At 40.9% G+C, this 16006-nt stretch overlaps 1 protein-coding gene across 6 annotated transcripts in view; it reads right to left on the bottom strand.

Annotated features, from left to right (window-relative positions):
• Nucleotides 1–16006, bottom strand: part of DAW1 (dynein assembly factor with WD repeats 1) — a 79435-nt gene that overhangs the window by 24067 nt on the left and 39362 nt on the right. For 4 of the 6 annotated variants that reach the window (XM_042950388.1, XM_042950389.1, XM_042950386.1 and 1 more), the window contains exons 11-12: nucleotides 11916–11992; nucleotides 9515–9677 (exon numbers count right to left, since the gene is read on the bottom strand). In XM_042950388.1, the coding sequence (XP_042806322.1) occupies nucleotides 9515–9677; nucleotides 11916–11992 (240 nt within the window). Of the gene's footprint in view, nucleotides 1–8740; nucleotides 9141–9514; nucleotides 9678–11915; nucleotides 11993–16006 lie in introns of those variants that run through there. The other 2 variants (XM_042950390.1, XM_042950385.1) reach the window with 2 other exon arrangements.

Here is a 16006-nt window from a genome sequence, read left to right as displayed (position 1 = left end):
CCCTCCCACAAGTTTTATGAATAAGCATCCGTTGTTAATTTAGTCTCAGACTTACTCTTGTCCTTCATAGACCAACACAAACCAATTTGACCCTTTTGATTTATGGCCATGTTAACATACTGAAGTTCAAAGTATTCACAATTCTTAGACTCTCACCCAGTGAAATTACAGTAAACTTTATTAAAACATAAAAGGAATCGATGTTACACTCTGATCAGGTATTACCATTAAAAGACGTAAATGAAAGTTGGATTCCTTGACAGATTGATTGTGTTGTTTTAAAATGATTAATAGAGGGACCTATAGGGAAAAAAAAGAACTGTCTCCCATTCACCCTACTGGTCTAAGTCCTCATAGATAGAAAAATATCTCTACACTGCATCAAGATGTGTCTTTTGCCCCAGAGACGCCAAGATGGCCCTAAGTGTAAACCACACCAAAATCTGAGCATGGTTATATATCCCCACATAACCCTGATCTTTAAAGGACAGAGAATAAAAAGTTTACTCTTTTTACTCTCCATTTGTAGCTATTAGAAGCAACAATTTATCTACCAAAAGATAAACACTGCCACCTGCTGAGACAAGAGAATAAAGGCAGGCAACCTTATGCACTTTCAAAACAGCAACATTTTCTACTTTTTCACTGGTGAGAAGGAACATGAATTACTTCGTTAAGATCTCACAGTCCCAAGAAAATAGTCGCAAAGGCAACTTTGTTCGGAGAGATGCATCCAACATTTCCCAGAAGGTAGAATGAATAGCAGTTCTGGTCTTCGTTGTATTTACAGCTTCCAGACAACTTTTCTGAGATTTCCACCTCTTGCATTCTCATAAACTCGTTTGTCAGATCTAGTAATGAAACTGAAATTCCAAACTCAAGAGGAAATTTAGGAGTAGAGAGAAACTGATGGTTTTACCTTAATGTGCGGAATTTAAGGACCCCTGTGACACACACACACACACACACACACACACACACACACAACTTTATCATTTCCTCTCCATGTTTTAAGCCAATATCCTTTCTGAGGATTTCTTATAAAAACCAGAGTATTTCAGAGGGAAGGAGAAAAAGGTGGAGGTGGCTAGTAAAAAGAAGTAGAAGACTGAAAGCTATAAAAAACCCCTGGTGGAATCTTCCAGATGTTACAATGAATAGAGGCCTGTAAAATTCCACCGTGTTCACCCTAAAAGAACAGGGCAATCCTAAAAGTAACATTCCCAAACACAGACTACTCTCATATAACCAAACCAAAGTCCAAAAGTATCAAAACATGAATTGTCATCAGAAGACATTTTGAAGGCTTCTGGATCTTGTAACTTCCAAAGCACAAAAACCAACTGAATACTCTCTTTCTGGGCCAGATTTTATGCAATAATAAGAAAGTGTTTTTCCCATTATGATTCAATCATTTCATCCTTTAGGTTTTATATCGAAGTATACTTCTCCACAATATACTTTTATTTCTAAAAAAAAAAAAATGAAATTCCCGAAATTACATAGCCTTTTCACCAAAAAAAAACTAATCAAGTTCTTTGCACCTAGTGTCTCAGAGACAATAAGTAATTGTTGAAAGATATAATCCAGCTATGACTATGTCTAAAGAATTAATACCCATGTCTTTACTGAGTATGTCTTTTTCTTCATGAGGTCAATGTGTGAATTTCCTTTAAACAATATGCCTCTGACAGGCAAAAAAAAAACAAAAAAACAAAAACAAAAAAACAAAAAACACCCAAGTATACCATGCTGTGAAAACCAAGAAAATTAACAACTTAACCACTTGCAAAAGACTGTGGACCTAGATTGAACATTTGATATACTTTTATTGAGGTGAAATTCATATAACATAAAATGAACCATTTTAATGTGGACAATTCACCCTAAAATAAAACTCTGCTCCTGTAAACCAGGTGCTGTCCATTTCTCCTTACCCCCGATCTGTGGCAAAACCACCAATCTACATTCTGTCTTTATGGATTTACCTATTCTGGACACAGCAAATAAATGGGAATACCCAATATATGATCTTTTGTATCTGGATTCTCTTACTTACAGCATAATGTTTTCAACAGAGGTTTACCTACATTGTAGCATATATCAATACTTCATTTTTATGGCTGAATAATATTGTGTTGTATAGATATACCACAATGTGTTTATCCATACACCCGTTGGTAAGACAGTTAAGCGGTTGTGAATAGTGCTGCCATGAATATGAGGGTACATCATGTTTAAGTACCATTTTTCATTTTGGGGGGTAGGGAGCATATATACCTAGGAGTGCAATTGTTGGGTCATATGGTAATTTTATGTTTAGTCTTTTGAGGAATCTCAATATTGATGTTTAAATCATGAAAAATAACAACATAAAAGATGGCGCTTGCCAAAAGCAGAGGTGAATCAAGTCACAACCAACCATAATTGAATCTAGTTGGGCTCAGGGATCCCACCAGAATGAGTACAGCTGTGGAGAGGACACTTTTCTGTGCTAGAATCTTTACTCCCTTTAACCATATAGGTGGACCTGGGCCATATTTAAGAATGATAAACTCGTTCCAATATAAGGGAAAGGAAAGAAATATATGTGAATCATAACCTGTCACTGGCTTATTGTGTTAGTAAGTCAAAAATCAGTACTTTGGATATCACAGACTGCATTTAAAAATGAGGTCCTTTGTGGGGCACCGGGTTGGCTCTGTCAGTTAAGCGTCCAACTTCAGCTCAGCTCATAATCTCAGTCTGTGAGTTCGAATCCCGCGATGGGTTCTGTGCTGACAGCTCAGAGCCTGGAGCCTGCTTCGGATTCTGTGTCTCCCTCTTTCTGCCCCTCCCCCCTCACGCTCTCTCTCTCTCACTCTCAAGAATAAAAAACATTAAAAAAAAAAAAAAAGAATCTGAGCCCTTGCTCTTTTCTACTTCCAAAACCTTTTATTTTTAATTTTCATCTGGTATCTGTAATGTTTGGGATAAACATTTCTACTCTGTTACGATATGATTGCTAGGAGAAATGTGAATTTAGGATTCCCAGGCCACAGGAAATTGGGACCCTGCTACTAAATAACTGAATGCCTAATAAAGGTCCAAACTCAAACTTGTATTAATTGGAAAAAAGAACCAGGCTTCATCATGTTTATTTTTAAAAAGTTATTCAGGGGGTGCATGGGTGGCTCAGTAGCTTCAACGTCTGACTCTTGACTTTGGCTCAGGTCATGATCTCAGTTTGTGAGTTCAAGCCCCACATTGGGCTCTGTGCTGACAGTGCAGAGGCTGCTTGGGACTCTCTCTCTCTCTGCCCCTCCTCTGCTCTCTCTCTCTCAAAATAAATAAATAAACATTTAAAAAATGAAAAGTTATATAGAGGATTCAAAGGAAATCCAAACAATTTTTAAAAAGTACATGCTAGGGGCGCCTGGGTGGCTCAGTCGGTTAAGCGTCCGACTTCAGCTCAGGACACGATCTCGCGGTCCGTGAGTTCGAGCCCCGCGTCGGGCTCTGGGCTGATGGCTCAGAGCCTGGAGCCTGCTTCCATTCTGTGTCTCCCTCTCTCTCTGCCCCTCCCCCGTTCATGCTCTGTCTCTCTCTGTCTCAAAAATAAATAAACGTTAAAAAAAAAATTTTTTTTTTAAAATAAAAAGTACATGCTAGTATGTGAAACACACACTAACCATGTTGGAAAAACTCAGGCAACACACCATTATTTGAGGCCTCTCTTGGCCATATATAGATACACACACACACACACATATATGATAATAAATGTATATATGTACATATATATGTATATATACGTCTGTGTGTGTGTGTGTGTGTGTGTGTGTGTGTGTATGTATACATTATAGCCTTTCTAGGCTGTGAGTTCATGTCTGGCTACTCCCTGGCCAAATGATCTTGGGCAAGCCACCCTCCCTCTCCTAAATTATGTGTTATCAATTCTAAATTTGGGCTCCAATAATTCCTACTTCATTCCTCTTTATCGAATGAACTGAGTTATGTAAAAGTCTTGTAAACTGTAAAACATATAAATATTTGGAGGATTATTTTTCTGTTCATTTTAGAAAGCAATAATCTGATAGAGCAAAAGGAAGCCAAGATAATTAACGAGAAGATTGTCTCAGTTTCTAGTACAGAGGTAATGAGATTACATATTACAGATAAAAATGGCACTAAGACTGGATAGCTAGAATTGTTGTTGTTTTTTTTAACTGAGGCAAGTGTTTATGATATGGTGGGCAGATAGAGAAAATAAAGAGAAAAAAGGCAAGATGGTTCCATCAGTGGCAGGAATAGAACTGCTAAGATGTTAGGGCAAATGAGTCATAGAAAGGGAAGTAAGAAGTTCTCTTTCTGGAGTTGATGAGATTAAAAAGATGGCAAGACACCTAAACCAAGAAAACATGTCAGGCATCTAGCAACAAGGAAGGATACACAGGACAAGTCAACAATAGGAAACAAAAGGGAAAGCCCTCAAACCCTGAGTCCTTGGGTCCTCTTGCCACTAAATAACCAATTTTGGGGGGGTGCACCTGGGTGGCCGAGTCAGGTAAGCATCTGACTTCAGCTCAGGGCATGATCTCACGGCTCAAGGGTTCAAGCCCCGCCTCTGGCTCTGTGCTGACAGCTCAGAGCCTGGAGCCTACTTCAGATTCTGTGTCTCCCTCTCTCTCTCTCTGCCCCTCCCACACTTATGCTCTGTCTGTCTGTCTGTCTCTCTCTCAAAAATAAATAAACATTAAAATTAAAAAAACATTTTTTAAATGTTTTTTTATTTATTTTTGACAGAGAGAGACAGAGAGACAGAGAGACAGAGACAGAGAGACAGAGCATGAGCAGGGGAGGGGGAGAGAGAGAGGGGGACACAGAATCGGAAGTAGCCTCCAGCCCCGAGCTGTCAGCACAGAGCCCAACGTGGGGCTCGAACTCACAGACCGTGAGATCATGACCTGAGCCAAAGTCGGACCCTCAACTGACTGAGCCACACAGGCGCCCCCCCCTTTTTAAAATTTTTTTAAATGTTTACTTATTTATTTTTGACAGAGAACATTAAAATTTTTTTAAACAACCAACTTTGGAAATGACTTTGTTTTAATTGTGCATTTTGCTACTTGCCACGAAAATCATCCTAATCAAGATAACCGTGAAGTTGAACAAAAAAATGAAATAATCTTGGTAAGATAACTAAAAAGATTATAGAAATTTTGAGCCAGTTTTTACAATTCTTTGTGTTTGAGAAGGAACACGTCTTTAATTATAGTAATTGCTTTTTCTTGTCATTACAAATTCCCCCCCTTTGGAGACCCACCAAGGTAAATTGTTTGAAGAATAACCACAGCTGTGGGGAGACAGGAGATAAGCCACTTGTAATTTGAAAGATTATGGATGTGTTTTTAAATCGCTATGTAAAAGTTGGGCGTATAAAAAGCAGTGTTTAGTTCAAAAAGCATTTATTTTGTCTCTAAATCAGGCATTATGCTAAACCATGAGCTACTGCAGTTTTAGACAGGAGTCGTTAGAAAAGAGATTTCATTTTTATGAGAATGATTCACTTTCCTAAAATCCTATATTAAATCTGAATATATGAAGATGGGTTAGACATTAATCATTTATACTGATGATCACCTCACATCTCAGCGCTTCTGTCCAAGAGAGAAATCTTAACAGGACAATGATCCCAGGGCTCTTAAATTTTAATTGATAAAAATTTGAGTTCTATTTCTCCCCAGGATACCTATAATACATTAAAGTGAGTTATGTTTCAACCATCACTTCTGAGTAAATAATGCTATGTTCTTTCCTGAGAAATACGCTCATGTATCAAAGATACTTTTTTTAAGGTGACTGCTAAGTTGCTGTTTGTAAGAATAATAGAAAATATTCATCATGCTTGCCAGATATTCCCAATCCTCAAAACAAGAATGATTATTATCACCATTGTCTAACTGAGGAAACTGAGGCAGCGTGGTGGGGGTAATGGTCCAACAATTCAAAGTTGAAATCAGAGTATGTATGGCCAGGCAGGGGCGCCTGGGTGGCTCGGTTGGTTGAGTGTCCAACTCTTGACTTTGGCTCAGGTCATGATCTCATGGTTGTGAGATCGAGCCCTGTGTCGGGCTCCACACTGAGTGTGGAGCCTGCTTGGGATTCTGTCTCTCCCCTCTCTCGCTGCCCCTCCCCCCTCAAAATAAATAAATAAACATTAAAAAAGAGGAAGAACATACGTCCAGGCAATTTGACTCCAGACTCCACACACACTTCACTTCCTGTCTACAACACTCCAGATGAAAATTAAGTGAGTATATTATCGCTTCTCTTATGATCTTCAGTGTCCAAACATTTTTTTTAAGTAGTTTTAAAAATACTGCTGGAAGAAGTAAAACTTCCAGTTATTAAATAAGTCACAGAGATGAAAAGGACAGCATAAGGAATATAGTAAATACGGTTGTAGTAACATGTGGTGACAGCCAGTGACGACATGTCTGGAGGTGAGCACTGAGGAATGTATAGAATTGTGGAATCGCTATGTTGTTCATCTCAAAGTAACGCCACATTGTATGCCAACTATACTTCGATAATAAAAAATACTATTGGAAACCTTAATAAATATTCTATGAAGAAAGATTGCCTCAACACATAAAAATAGAGGAGCCTTTTCTGACCAAGGGCTTCCTACAGCTAAATAGGTCAGTGAGACGTAGAATGATCTCCATGACCATACAATGGCTCTCTCTATTGAATGACGTAACAAAACAGTATTGCGACTTTCCCTAAAGCCATCAGAGTCAGAGGAAGAGCCAATGGCAGCTTCTTCTTCCTGGGTTCGTAAGAAGTAGCTAAGTTTTGGCCCAGGTTTTTCTAATCCGAGCTCTCCTTGGCTTCACCATCTCTGAAGGTCCTCCTTCCAGCAGCTGCACTGAAGTTTTTGTTTATGTTGTTCTGCTTTTGTTTTCTTTTTGTTCTTGGGTTCTGGACATCCGTGGATGATCTAAGGGGTAATTCTCAGCCCAAACCTTCCCACGGATACATCTGATACTCTTCTCCCATAAGTGTTCATTTAAGCACGGAGTATAATGGACGTGATGTCTTTGGTAGATTATCTAACTTGAGTGTGACTCACCCTCCTCATTTTCAGATCAGGACCATCACCTGCTCGGAAACGGTTGGCTGGAGGGTTGCAGGGATGATATGTGAGGTAGCTAGGCAGTGTCTGGTGGGCGACACCCTCAGCCACACTGACCACTCTTGTTATTATTAAGAAAATGTCTCCATGAGACTCTCATGTGTTCTCCTGCTCCGGATTCAAGCATCAGTGGTTCTACCTTGTGCTTTATCTTTTAACAGTAACTTTTAATATGCATTAAGGCACGTTTACATAGAAAAACCTTTTAAAAAAAATAGCTTTCAGTATTTCAGCAGTAATCAGGTTGGTGTTGGATGAATTTTCCTGGTATCCCAGTTGCTTTCCATCCAGATTTTTTAATTCATTCATCTGAATGTCTATCCTGTTTAACATTTTTTTTAAGAAAAACCTGCCCATATATTTTACATCCACTATGAACTCAATTCATATTTTCTATTAAGTGATATCCATTTTGCCTTCCTTATATGCGACCTTAATTTTATCAGTGTAGGTTGGCAGCTTCTTTTCTGGGGGGAGGAAGCATAGATACACTTTTGAATATGAGGGAAGATTAAGTTTCCATTCCAATTTTGCCTCTCATTCCTAGCTGCACAAAGTAAAATCACAAAATAAGTAATACAACTTCTAGTTAATTTCCAAACATACATGTCCTCCTAAAAACGTGGGAATGCAAACTGGTGCAGCCACGATGCAGGATGGACTTTCCTCAAAAAATTAAAAATAGAACCATATGATTCAGTAATTCCACTTCTGGATATTTCCTGAAGAAAATGAAAACACTAACTGGAAAAGATCTATGCACCCCCATGTTCCCTGCAACATTACTTACAATAACCAAGATATGGAAACAACCTCAGCGTCCATCACTGGATGAATAGACTAAAAAATGTGGTATATAAATACAATGGCATAGTACTCAGCCATAGAAAAGAAGGAAGTCTTGTCATTTGCAACAATATAGATGGACCTTGAGGGCATTTCGCTAAGTGAAATAAGTCAGACAGAGAAAGACAAATATCATATGATCTCACTCTATGTGGGACCTTAAAAGAAAACCAAAACAGAAAACAAACGAACAAACAAACAAAAAACCACTGAGCTCATAGACACAGAGAACAGATTGGTGGTTTATGCCTTTATACCAATGCAGGGCGTTGGGGAGTGGGCAAAATTGGTAAAGGCTGTCAAAAGGTACAAACTTCCAGTTAAAAATAAATAACCCCTGAACGTGTAATATACAGCATGGTGACAACAGTCAATAATACTGTATTGTATATTTGAAAGTTGCTAAGACAGGGACTACCTGGGTGGCTCAGTCAGTTAAGCGTCCGACTTCAGCTCAGGTCATGATCTCGCAGTCTGTGAGTTCGAGCCCCACGTCGGGCTCTGGGCCGACAGCTCGGAGCCTGGAGCCTACTTGGGATTCTGTGTCTCCCTCTCTCTCTGCCCCTCCCCCACTCATTTTCTGTCTCTCTCGCTCTCTCAAAAATAAATAAACGTTAAAAAATGTTTCAAAAAAGCTGCTAAGACAGTAGATCTTAAAAGTTCTCATCACAAGAGACACATACATCATACATATAGATGGATAATTCATTCACAACTGCTTCCAAAACCTTTATTCAACAGATTTTATAAGAGCTTTCAAAGGAGAATCTGAGACACACTGTGAAATCACTCTGATTTCCTTTATCACTATCATGATGCTACTAAAAATAAAAACAAAGATCCAATCACCAGTGACATTGGCCACACATTGTGGTCTCTCCTACCATTTCCATCAAATACTATGAAGACGTGATGTAAGTTTATTAGTTTTAACGGTCATATCTGCGAAGCTAAGGACAGCATGTAGTTGACTTGCGGAAGAAGAGATGTGAAACATGAAAATAGCTTGCTTGACAACTGTGAAGCTCTACCTTCACCTCCATCGCAGGCAAATCCGCTCACCAACCGGCTCTCTTCCGTCAACGCCATATCCTACACGTATTATCCTTGCTACCTAACGAAACAAATTGCACAAAGTTATTTTTCCTTGATTTCATTCACTAACTCTCTCTTTTTACAAATTAACATCTTCTGGGTCATTGACAATTATCAATACACTCAATGTGTCCAGTCGTGGAGCCTTTGAGCAGCTCGGGCATTTGGGGAGCGAAAAAAAAAATTTTAAATGATTCCTGTCAGTCACAAATTGGGCAAGTCTGTGTCCTACTCACAGGAGCGAAATTCACAGCATCTCGGAATTGGCCAAGACGAGAATGGAGCCACCCCAGGCATCCCCTCTGCTTATCCTCTCTGCCCTCCCCTCAAACGATGCCATCAAATGGAAAAACAGTGAACTTGAACACCCAGATGTGTTTCTCTTTCCCATACCTGTAATGATTATGTTGCCTTTATAGTTGAAAGCACACGAAAAGATCTCATCAGTGTGCCCCTCAAGAACCTGGAGGCACTGACCAGTCTGAGCATCCCAGATTCTCGCTGTTTTATCAGTGCTGCCCGTTAGAAGACGATTCCCTTGGGGGTTGAAAGAAATCTACAAGACAGAAAGGAAAAAGGATCACAGGTTTGTGTAATGTGATTCCCGACATATTTTTCACCAGCAAAAAGAGGACATTACTAAGCACCTGTCATCTTCCTAGCCTGGCATTTATTCTTACATAGAATAGTTCCTTCCTGATGGGAAAAAATATTGCGGGGATTAATACATGATTATTATTAACACATAATAATGCTTCTAGACAGAAGAAATTAACTGGCTACACCCCCCCCACCACCACACACAACTCTAAGGATAAAGACCAAAGCTCTCTTCTAATTTGAGTATTCCCCACCTAGCCTCTTTCCAAAGTCTTTCTAGGCAAACCAAGAGAGCCCTGGTGTGGATGAGGACACAAGTCAGGCTCCTTCAAATCCAACCCCCCATGTCATCCCCATAACCCAACTTTCTGTAAGCAAAAGTATACAGATCCTCCTTCAACCTGGCCACAGAATGAGTGAATGCCGTGCCTACAGGCAGGGACTTTCATTCTACTGCCACTCAAAGCAAAGCACATTGCATAAACCTGTGCTTAGTGCCTCCTATGTGCCAAGTGTTGTCAAACGTATCTGAGCAGCTGTCGAAGGAAATGGTCAGTTCACTATTCCTTTGGGCACCATGCTTCTAAGCCTCTCTAAATCATCATAACACAATGATTTGGGTCACATCCTCCAGGGCTAAAAATTTGATGAGGGAAAGGCTCAAGGCCATGGCTTTTTTTTTTTTTTTTTTTTTGTCCTTATGTCCCCAGTACAACGCCTAGCACAGTGGAAGCTATCAAAAAGCATTTGCCGAGGGGCTCCTGGGTGGCTCAGTTGGTTAAGCATTGGACTCTTGATTACGGCTCAGGTCACGATCTCACTGTTTGTAAGTTTGAGCCCACATGGAGCTACATGCTGACCATGTGGAGCCTACTTGGGATTCTCTCTCTCTCTCTCTCTCTCTCTCTCTGTTCCTCCCCCGTTTGTGCTCTCTCTCTTTCTCTCTCTTTTAAAATATATAAGCCTAAAATGCAATAATACAGAGTTTGAGAACTCTTCATATTCACACATACGCAAAAACATGTGCACTTGTTGAGTAGGACACATCGTGCATGTCAAGTTATTAGACCAGCCTCGCAGAAGCACAGTCTGGGCTCTCTTCCCAGGCTGTCTCCCACATCCACACTTCCCTCTCTCCCTTCCTGCCCATCCCCCCAGCCTATGGAGAAGATGTGCTCTGCGTGGCCTTAGAGACCAACCCTGAAAGACAGGAGCTCCTGAGCTCCGGGCCACCAGCAGCAGGTATGGGGGGAAGGGGGGCGTGGGTTGGTGGCGAGCACCACAGGGACAGTTCCAGGGTCTAGGGGCAGCCTTCCAGGACCTGAAGCCATCAAAATGATACTTTGAAAGGAAGGAGCAAATCTGATCTCAGGTACAAGACCAAAGAACTGGGCTGAACTGGGTGGCAGTGGAGGGTCCCCATGTCCAGATCTTTCCAAAATTGTCACAGGACATGGCTAAACTTCAGGTCACTGATTGGAAGTCTCTGCTCTGTGAATCACGTATGGGTGAAGCTTATACAAAATCCTAAGCTACAGCTCTGAAGTTTCAAAGCAGGTCATTTTAAACTCTACTAAGTATTGGGGCACCTGGGTGGCTCAGTCAGTTAAGCATCCGACTTCGGCTCAGGTCACGATCTCACAGTCTATGGGTTCGAGCCCCGCGTCGGGCTCCCTGCTGACAGCTCAGAGCCTGGAGCCTGCTTCGGATTCTGTGTCTCCCTCTCTCTCTGCCCCTCCCCACCTCACGCTCTGTCTCTCTCGCTCAAAAATAAATAAACATTTAAAAAAAATTTAAACTGTGAAGTATTAAATATTTCCCGGACGCACTTTCTCAATTGCATTGAATTCACAGCACACTTGATACTTGCTGAACAGCATGTTATTGTGCATAATATACACCTGCGTGTCAGCCAAGACCGAGAAAAGTACTTCACAAGTTTCTTAAATGGCTTGAATAAGTATCGTCCGCTAACTCGATCCTTTGCTGACGGCTGAGAAAAAACGCTGTCTTAAACTGTCTTAAAGATTTTAGGAATCATTTATTATGCTGAGTTTGAGGTCACACTTAAAAATACCGTTTTTATGATTTCTAGAAAGAGTAGGATAACTGGACAAACCCTAGTGCCAACAGACCACTATGCATTCGATTCTTTTTAACTAAAGAAACTGCTCCAGATGAGAAGGCAACTCACCTTTGAAATTTCACCTTCGTGGCCTTCCAATCTGGCAATGCATTTCCTTGTGGCTGCACTGAAAACCCTTGCCGTTCCTTTTTGAAAGAGTGGAGATACATATGAATTCACGTGCAATACAGAACTTTGAACCATGTGCTTTGAATTATGTAAATATCTATCCTTCTGACATACAGGCTCTGTGTGTTTGTCTCCCTTCCTGCGGCGAGGGCCACCACCTGAAACTGTCCGTGCAAGCTGGTGCCACCGCGGGAGAAGAGGGGGAAGAGGGTGCGTCTATAGTCCTGAGCTTACTAGAAGAAACAATGGGTTCCAAGGTCGAAAAGGCAGGGAAGGAATCCAGAAAGAAGATCTTAAAGAGAAAGGGGAGAATCAAAACAAGTTTTGAGAAGTTGGGGATGAAATAAGCCACCAGACCAGCACCACACACCAAAAAGCGTGTAAGGGCACAGAAGGTTCAGGAGGCCTTCTTGAAAAGGAACAACAGCCACTACTTGCTGGGCAAAGAATAGGCATTAGGGATGCCTTTCTGCAGAAAGAGCTAGTAGAATGGTTTGTTCCCAGATGTTCTCCAGTGCCCAGAAGTGCCAAGCTCCCAGTAGACACCCATTAAGTGGATACAGGATAGGTGGGTGGATGGATGGATAGATGGGTGGGTGAATGGATGGGTGGGTGGAAGGAAGGAAGGGAGGAAGGAAGGAAGGAAGGAAGGGGGGAAGGAGAGGTATATACATTTCTTTAGAATTAAGGAGTGGAGGAGTTAAACAAGTGTAGAAGGAGAAAAACAGCAGTAGTAAAATTATCAGAAAAAAGTTAAAATTTATCTAGCCAGGTGAAGGCTGCTCTCTTATTGCAATTATAACTTTACACAGAGGCAAAATTAGTGCAATTAAAACATTAGATAGAAGCAAAATTAGCAAAGATAACGAATTTTGGTTACTTAATTTTCATTCAGAGAAGAACAAAATATCTTAGTAAATTTTGTACTTGCCCTTCTGACAATGTCAACTTCAGGAAGGAGTAGATGAAAAGTGCTATTGTACAATCAATATGACTAAAAATATAAAACTTGCTACTTGGACATTCCAAAAACCTTCAAGTGACCAACGTGTTTTAAGAATGTGTTAATACAACAAAAGTGAATATTCTACATAGAGTCATTCTCGAAATTTCTCAGAAGCATTTTAAACCCAGGCAAGACAGAAATAATATAGTCTGAAACTATGATTTTCAAAAGACAGAAATATGAATAGGACACCAAAAAATAATTCAGTCTTGAGAACGATTCCAATGAGGAAGAAAAAGGTGATATATATACACACAGATGTAGCTGCACAGGTAACTAACCCAGTTGAATGGATCCAATTTTAAGAAGGGGGTGTGGGGCAGGAACCAGAGATTAAGTAAACAAGATTTCCTAAGCATCAAGACTTCTTAGAAGGGACACAATGGGAAGAGGCTCACAACACACGCCAAAAGAGAAGAAGAAGATTTTTTTTTGAAGCAACGTCTTGTTGAACAGGGAAAGAATGGAATCACTGCTAGGGGGGCTTAACAGATGGTAGAGAAAACAAAAGGAGAAGAATTGAACGCGCAGTTCATTCTTACCCATCCCTCAGCATCCTGATCTCCAGACCCGGCTTGTTTCTGCCCCCCTAGTGCTGACAAAGTCCTGACATGCTTCCTAATCTGCCATTCTCTATAATTTAACATTCTTTATAATCTAACATTCTCTATATCCTCACATTCTATGTAAAACACATGTATGGTATTCTTCCTTGTCTCCCCTCCACAGTACAGCTCCATGAGGGAAGGGATTCCTCTCTCTTCTGCTCATTGATCTAGCCCATGCTCCTAAAACGATTCCTGGCACAAAGTAGGTACCCTCTCTACTTGTGTCAAATGGATTTTTTTGTATAAGTGAGAATGGTATTTAAAATGAAAAGGGTAGATTAATTACAGTTAAGGGATGATTTTTAAAAAGCCAAGCTCTGTGATAAGATGAAAAAGTAAGTGGTTACTTTGAAAAAGTAGAACTCTCAAATTCAGGGTGTTTATAATTCCAGAGCATAGAAAGAACTTTATGTATGATCAAAGGATCACCTTTGAAAAGTCCTAGTGAGTAAGAGAATAAGCATGCAAATGTAATTTTTAAAAAGGAGACACAGGTGGCATAAAGACTGTGTAATTAAAATGAATCACTGGCAAAACTCTACAAGTCATTGTAACACAAAAGATACGCGACTGCTTAACAGTATGTTAGCCACAAGGAGCAAATGCAGGAAAACTAAGAACAAATCACGCCCCCCCCAAAAAGCCTTCCATCTTTGCTAGAATTCCTGAAATGGCTGTTAAGAAGTTTACATGGACATGACATAGAGTCCCCTGGAGTCACGAAGGAATTGGACATGATAAAACATCATATGTGAATATCAAAGAGATGCCTTAGACACAGTGGAGGCTTATGCGTGTTGACATGGTGATGACACAATCATAGCACAGCATGCTACGCATTCATGGGAGCATGACACAGACATAGTGTCCTATGTGGCCATCACAGAGACGAGGCAGACCTAGTATAGCATGATGAATGCTTGTCCAAAGAGATTAAAACACACAGCGTAGCAACATATGGGGTCATCAACAGGTGGCAAGATATATTGGAGCATCATACATGGTGGTCATCATGGACATGACACATACTGCCACACTTAGCATCACACTTAGCTGTCTAGGAGATGATGCAAAATAGCATAGCGCTCCCCATGGTTATCAAGGAGATGATATAAACACAGTATAGGATATTCAGCATATACCCTTACGAGGTTGTCAAAGACCTGAAGAATGGCAGAGCATTATGTATGTATTGAAACATTCTGGGGTAATCGCACACCCTATGATCCAGAGTGTGGCATCTCATGTTTTTGTCAAGGATAGGATGCAGACGTCAAGAAGCATCATTCACTGTCTTCAGGGAGTTTATCCCTGGTATAGCATCATCCATGGCTCTCGGGAGGTGGGGAAGTCACAATGTAGCATCGTATACAGTAGGTTAAAAGATGATACAGACAGAGTGTAGCATGATTATCAAAGACACGATGCAGACATGTCATACTGTGGGATTTGCAAGAAGAGAAGTCTTCAGGCAGAAGACACTAGCATGCTGTATGTCATACATGCTGTTATTGGGCCAAACTGCGGTCCCCACAAAACTCATATGTTGAATTTCCAACCCACCGTGCCTCAGAAGTTGACTTACTTGGAGATTGGGTCTTTTTATTTTATTTCTTTTTAATTTTTAAATGCTTATTTATTTTTAAGAGAGAGACAGACAAAGTACGAGCTGGGGAGGGGGAGAGAGAGAGGGACACACAGAATCCGAAGCAGGCTCCAGGCTCTGAACTGTCAACACAGAGCCTGACTCGGGGCTCAAACCCACCAACTGCGAGATCGTGACCTTAGCCGAAGTCGGACGTTTAACCGAGACACCCAGGTGCCCCAAGATTGGGTCTTTAAAGAAGAGATGAGATTAACATGAGGTCCTTAGAGTGTGCCCTAACCCAATATAGCCGGTGCCCTTATAAGAAAAAGAGACTAGGACACAGACACGTGCAAAGGGAAGACCATGTGAAGACACAGGGAGAAAACTGCCATCTGCAGGCCTCAGAAGAAACCAACGCTGCCAGCACCTTGATCTTGAACCTGTAGCTTCCAGAATTGTGAGAAGAGAAATGTCTGTCTTTTAAGCCACTCAGTCTGTTGTACTCTGTTATGGCAGCCCTGGCAAATGAATACAGTTATCAAAGAGGTAATGCAGTTACAGGATGCCATCACGTGGGCTGGCCACAGACAGTGCAGGGTCGTGCATGGTGGGCAAGATGACACAGATATCTCACAGCACCATACGTGATTGTCAGGAGATTCCTTATAATAGAGCATCACGCATGACTGTTAAGAAATATGCAAACAGAGCCTATAGCTTCATTCGCTGGCCAAGACATGATGAGACACAGCATGGCTTCGTACGTGGTCGTCAAGGAGAGGACCAGAAATGGTGTAGCATCACCCTGGCTGTCAGAGAAGTGATGCAA

This window comes from Panthera leo, chromosome C1 (genome assembly GCF_018350215.1).
Source record: "Panthera leo isolate Ple1 chromosome C1, P.leo_Ple1_pat1.1, whole genome shotgun sequence".
Taxonomy (NCBI): Eukaryota; Metazoa; Chordata; class Mammalia; order Carnivora; family Felidae; genus Panthera; species Panthera leo.
Note: the sequence above shows the minus strand (reverse complement) of the source record. Positions and strands in the feature narration are given on the sequence as shown.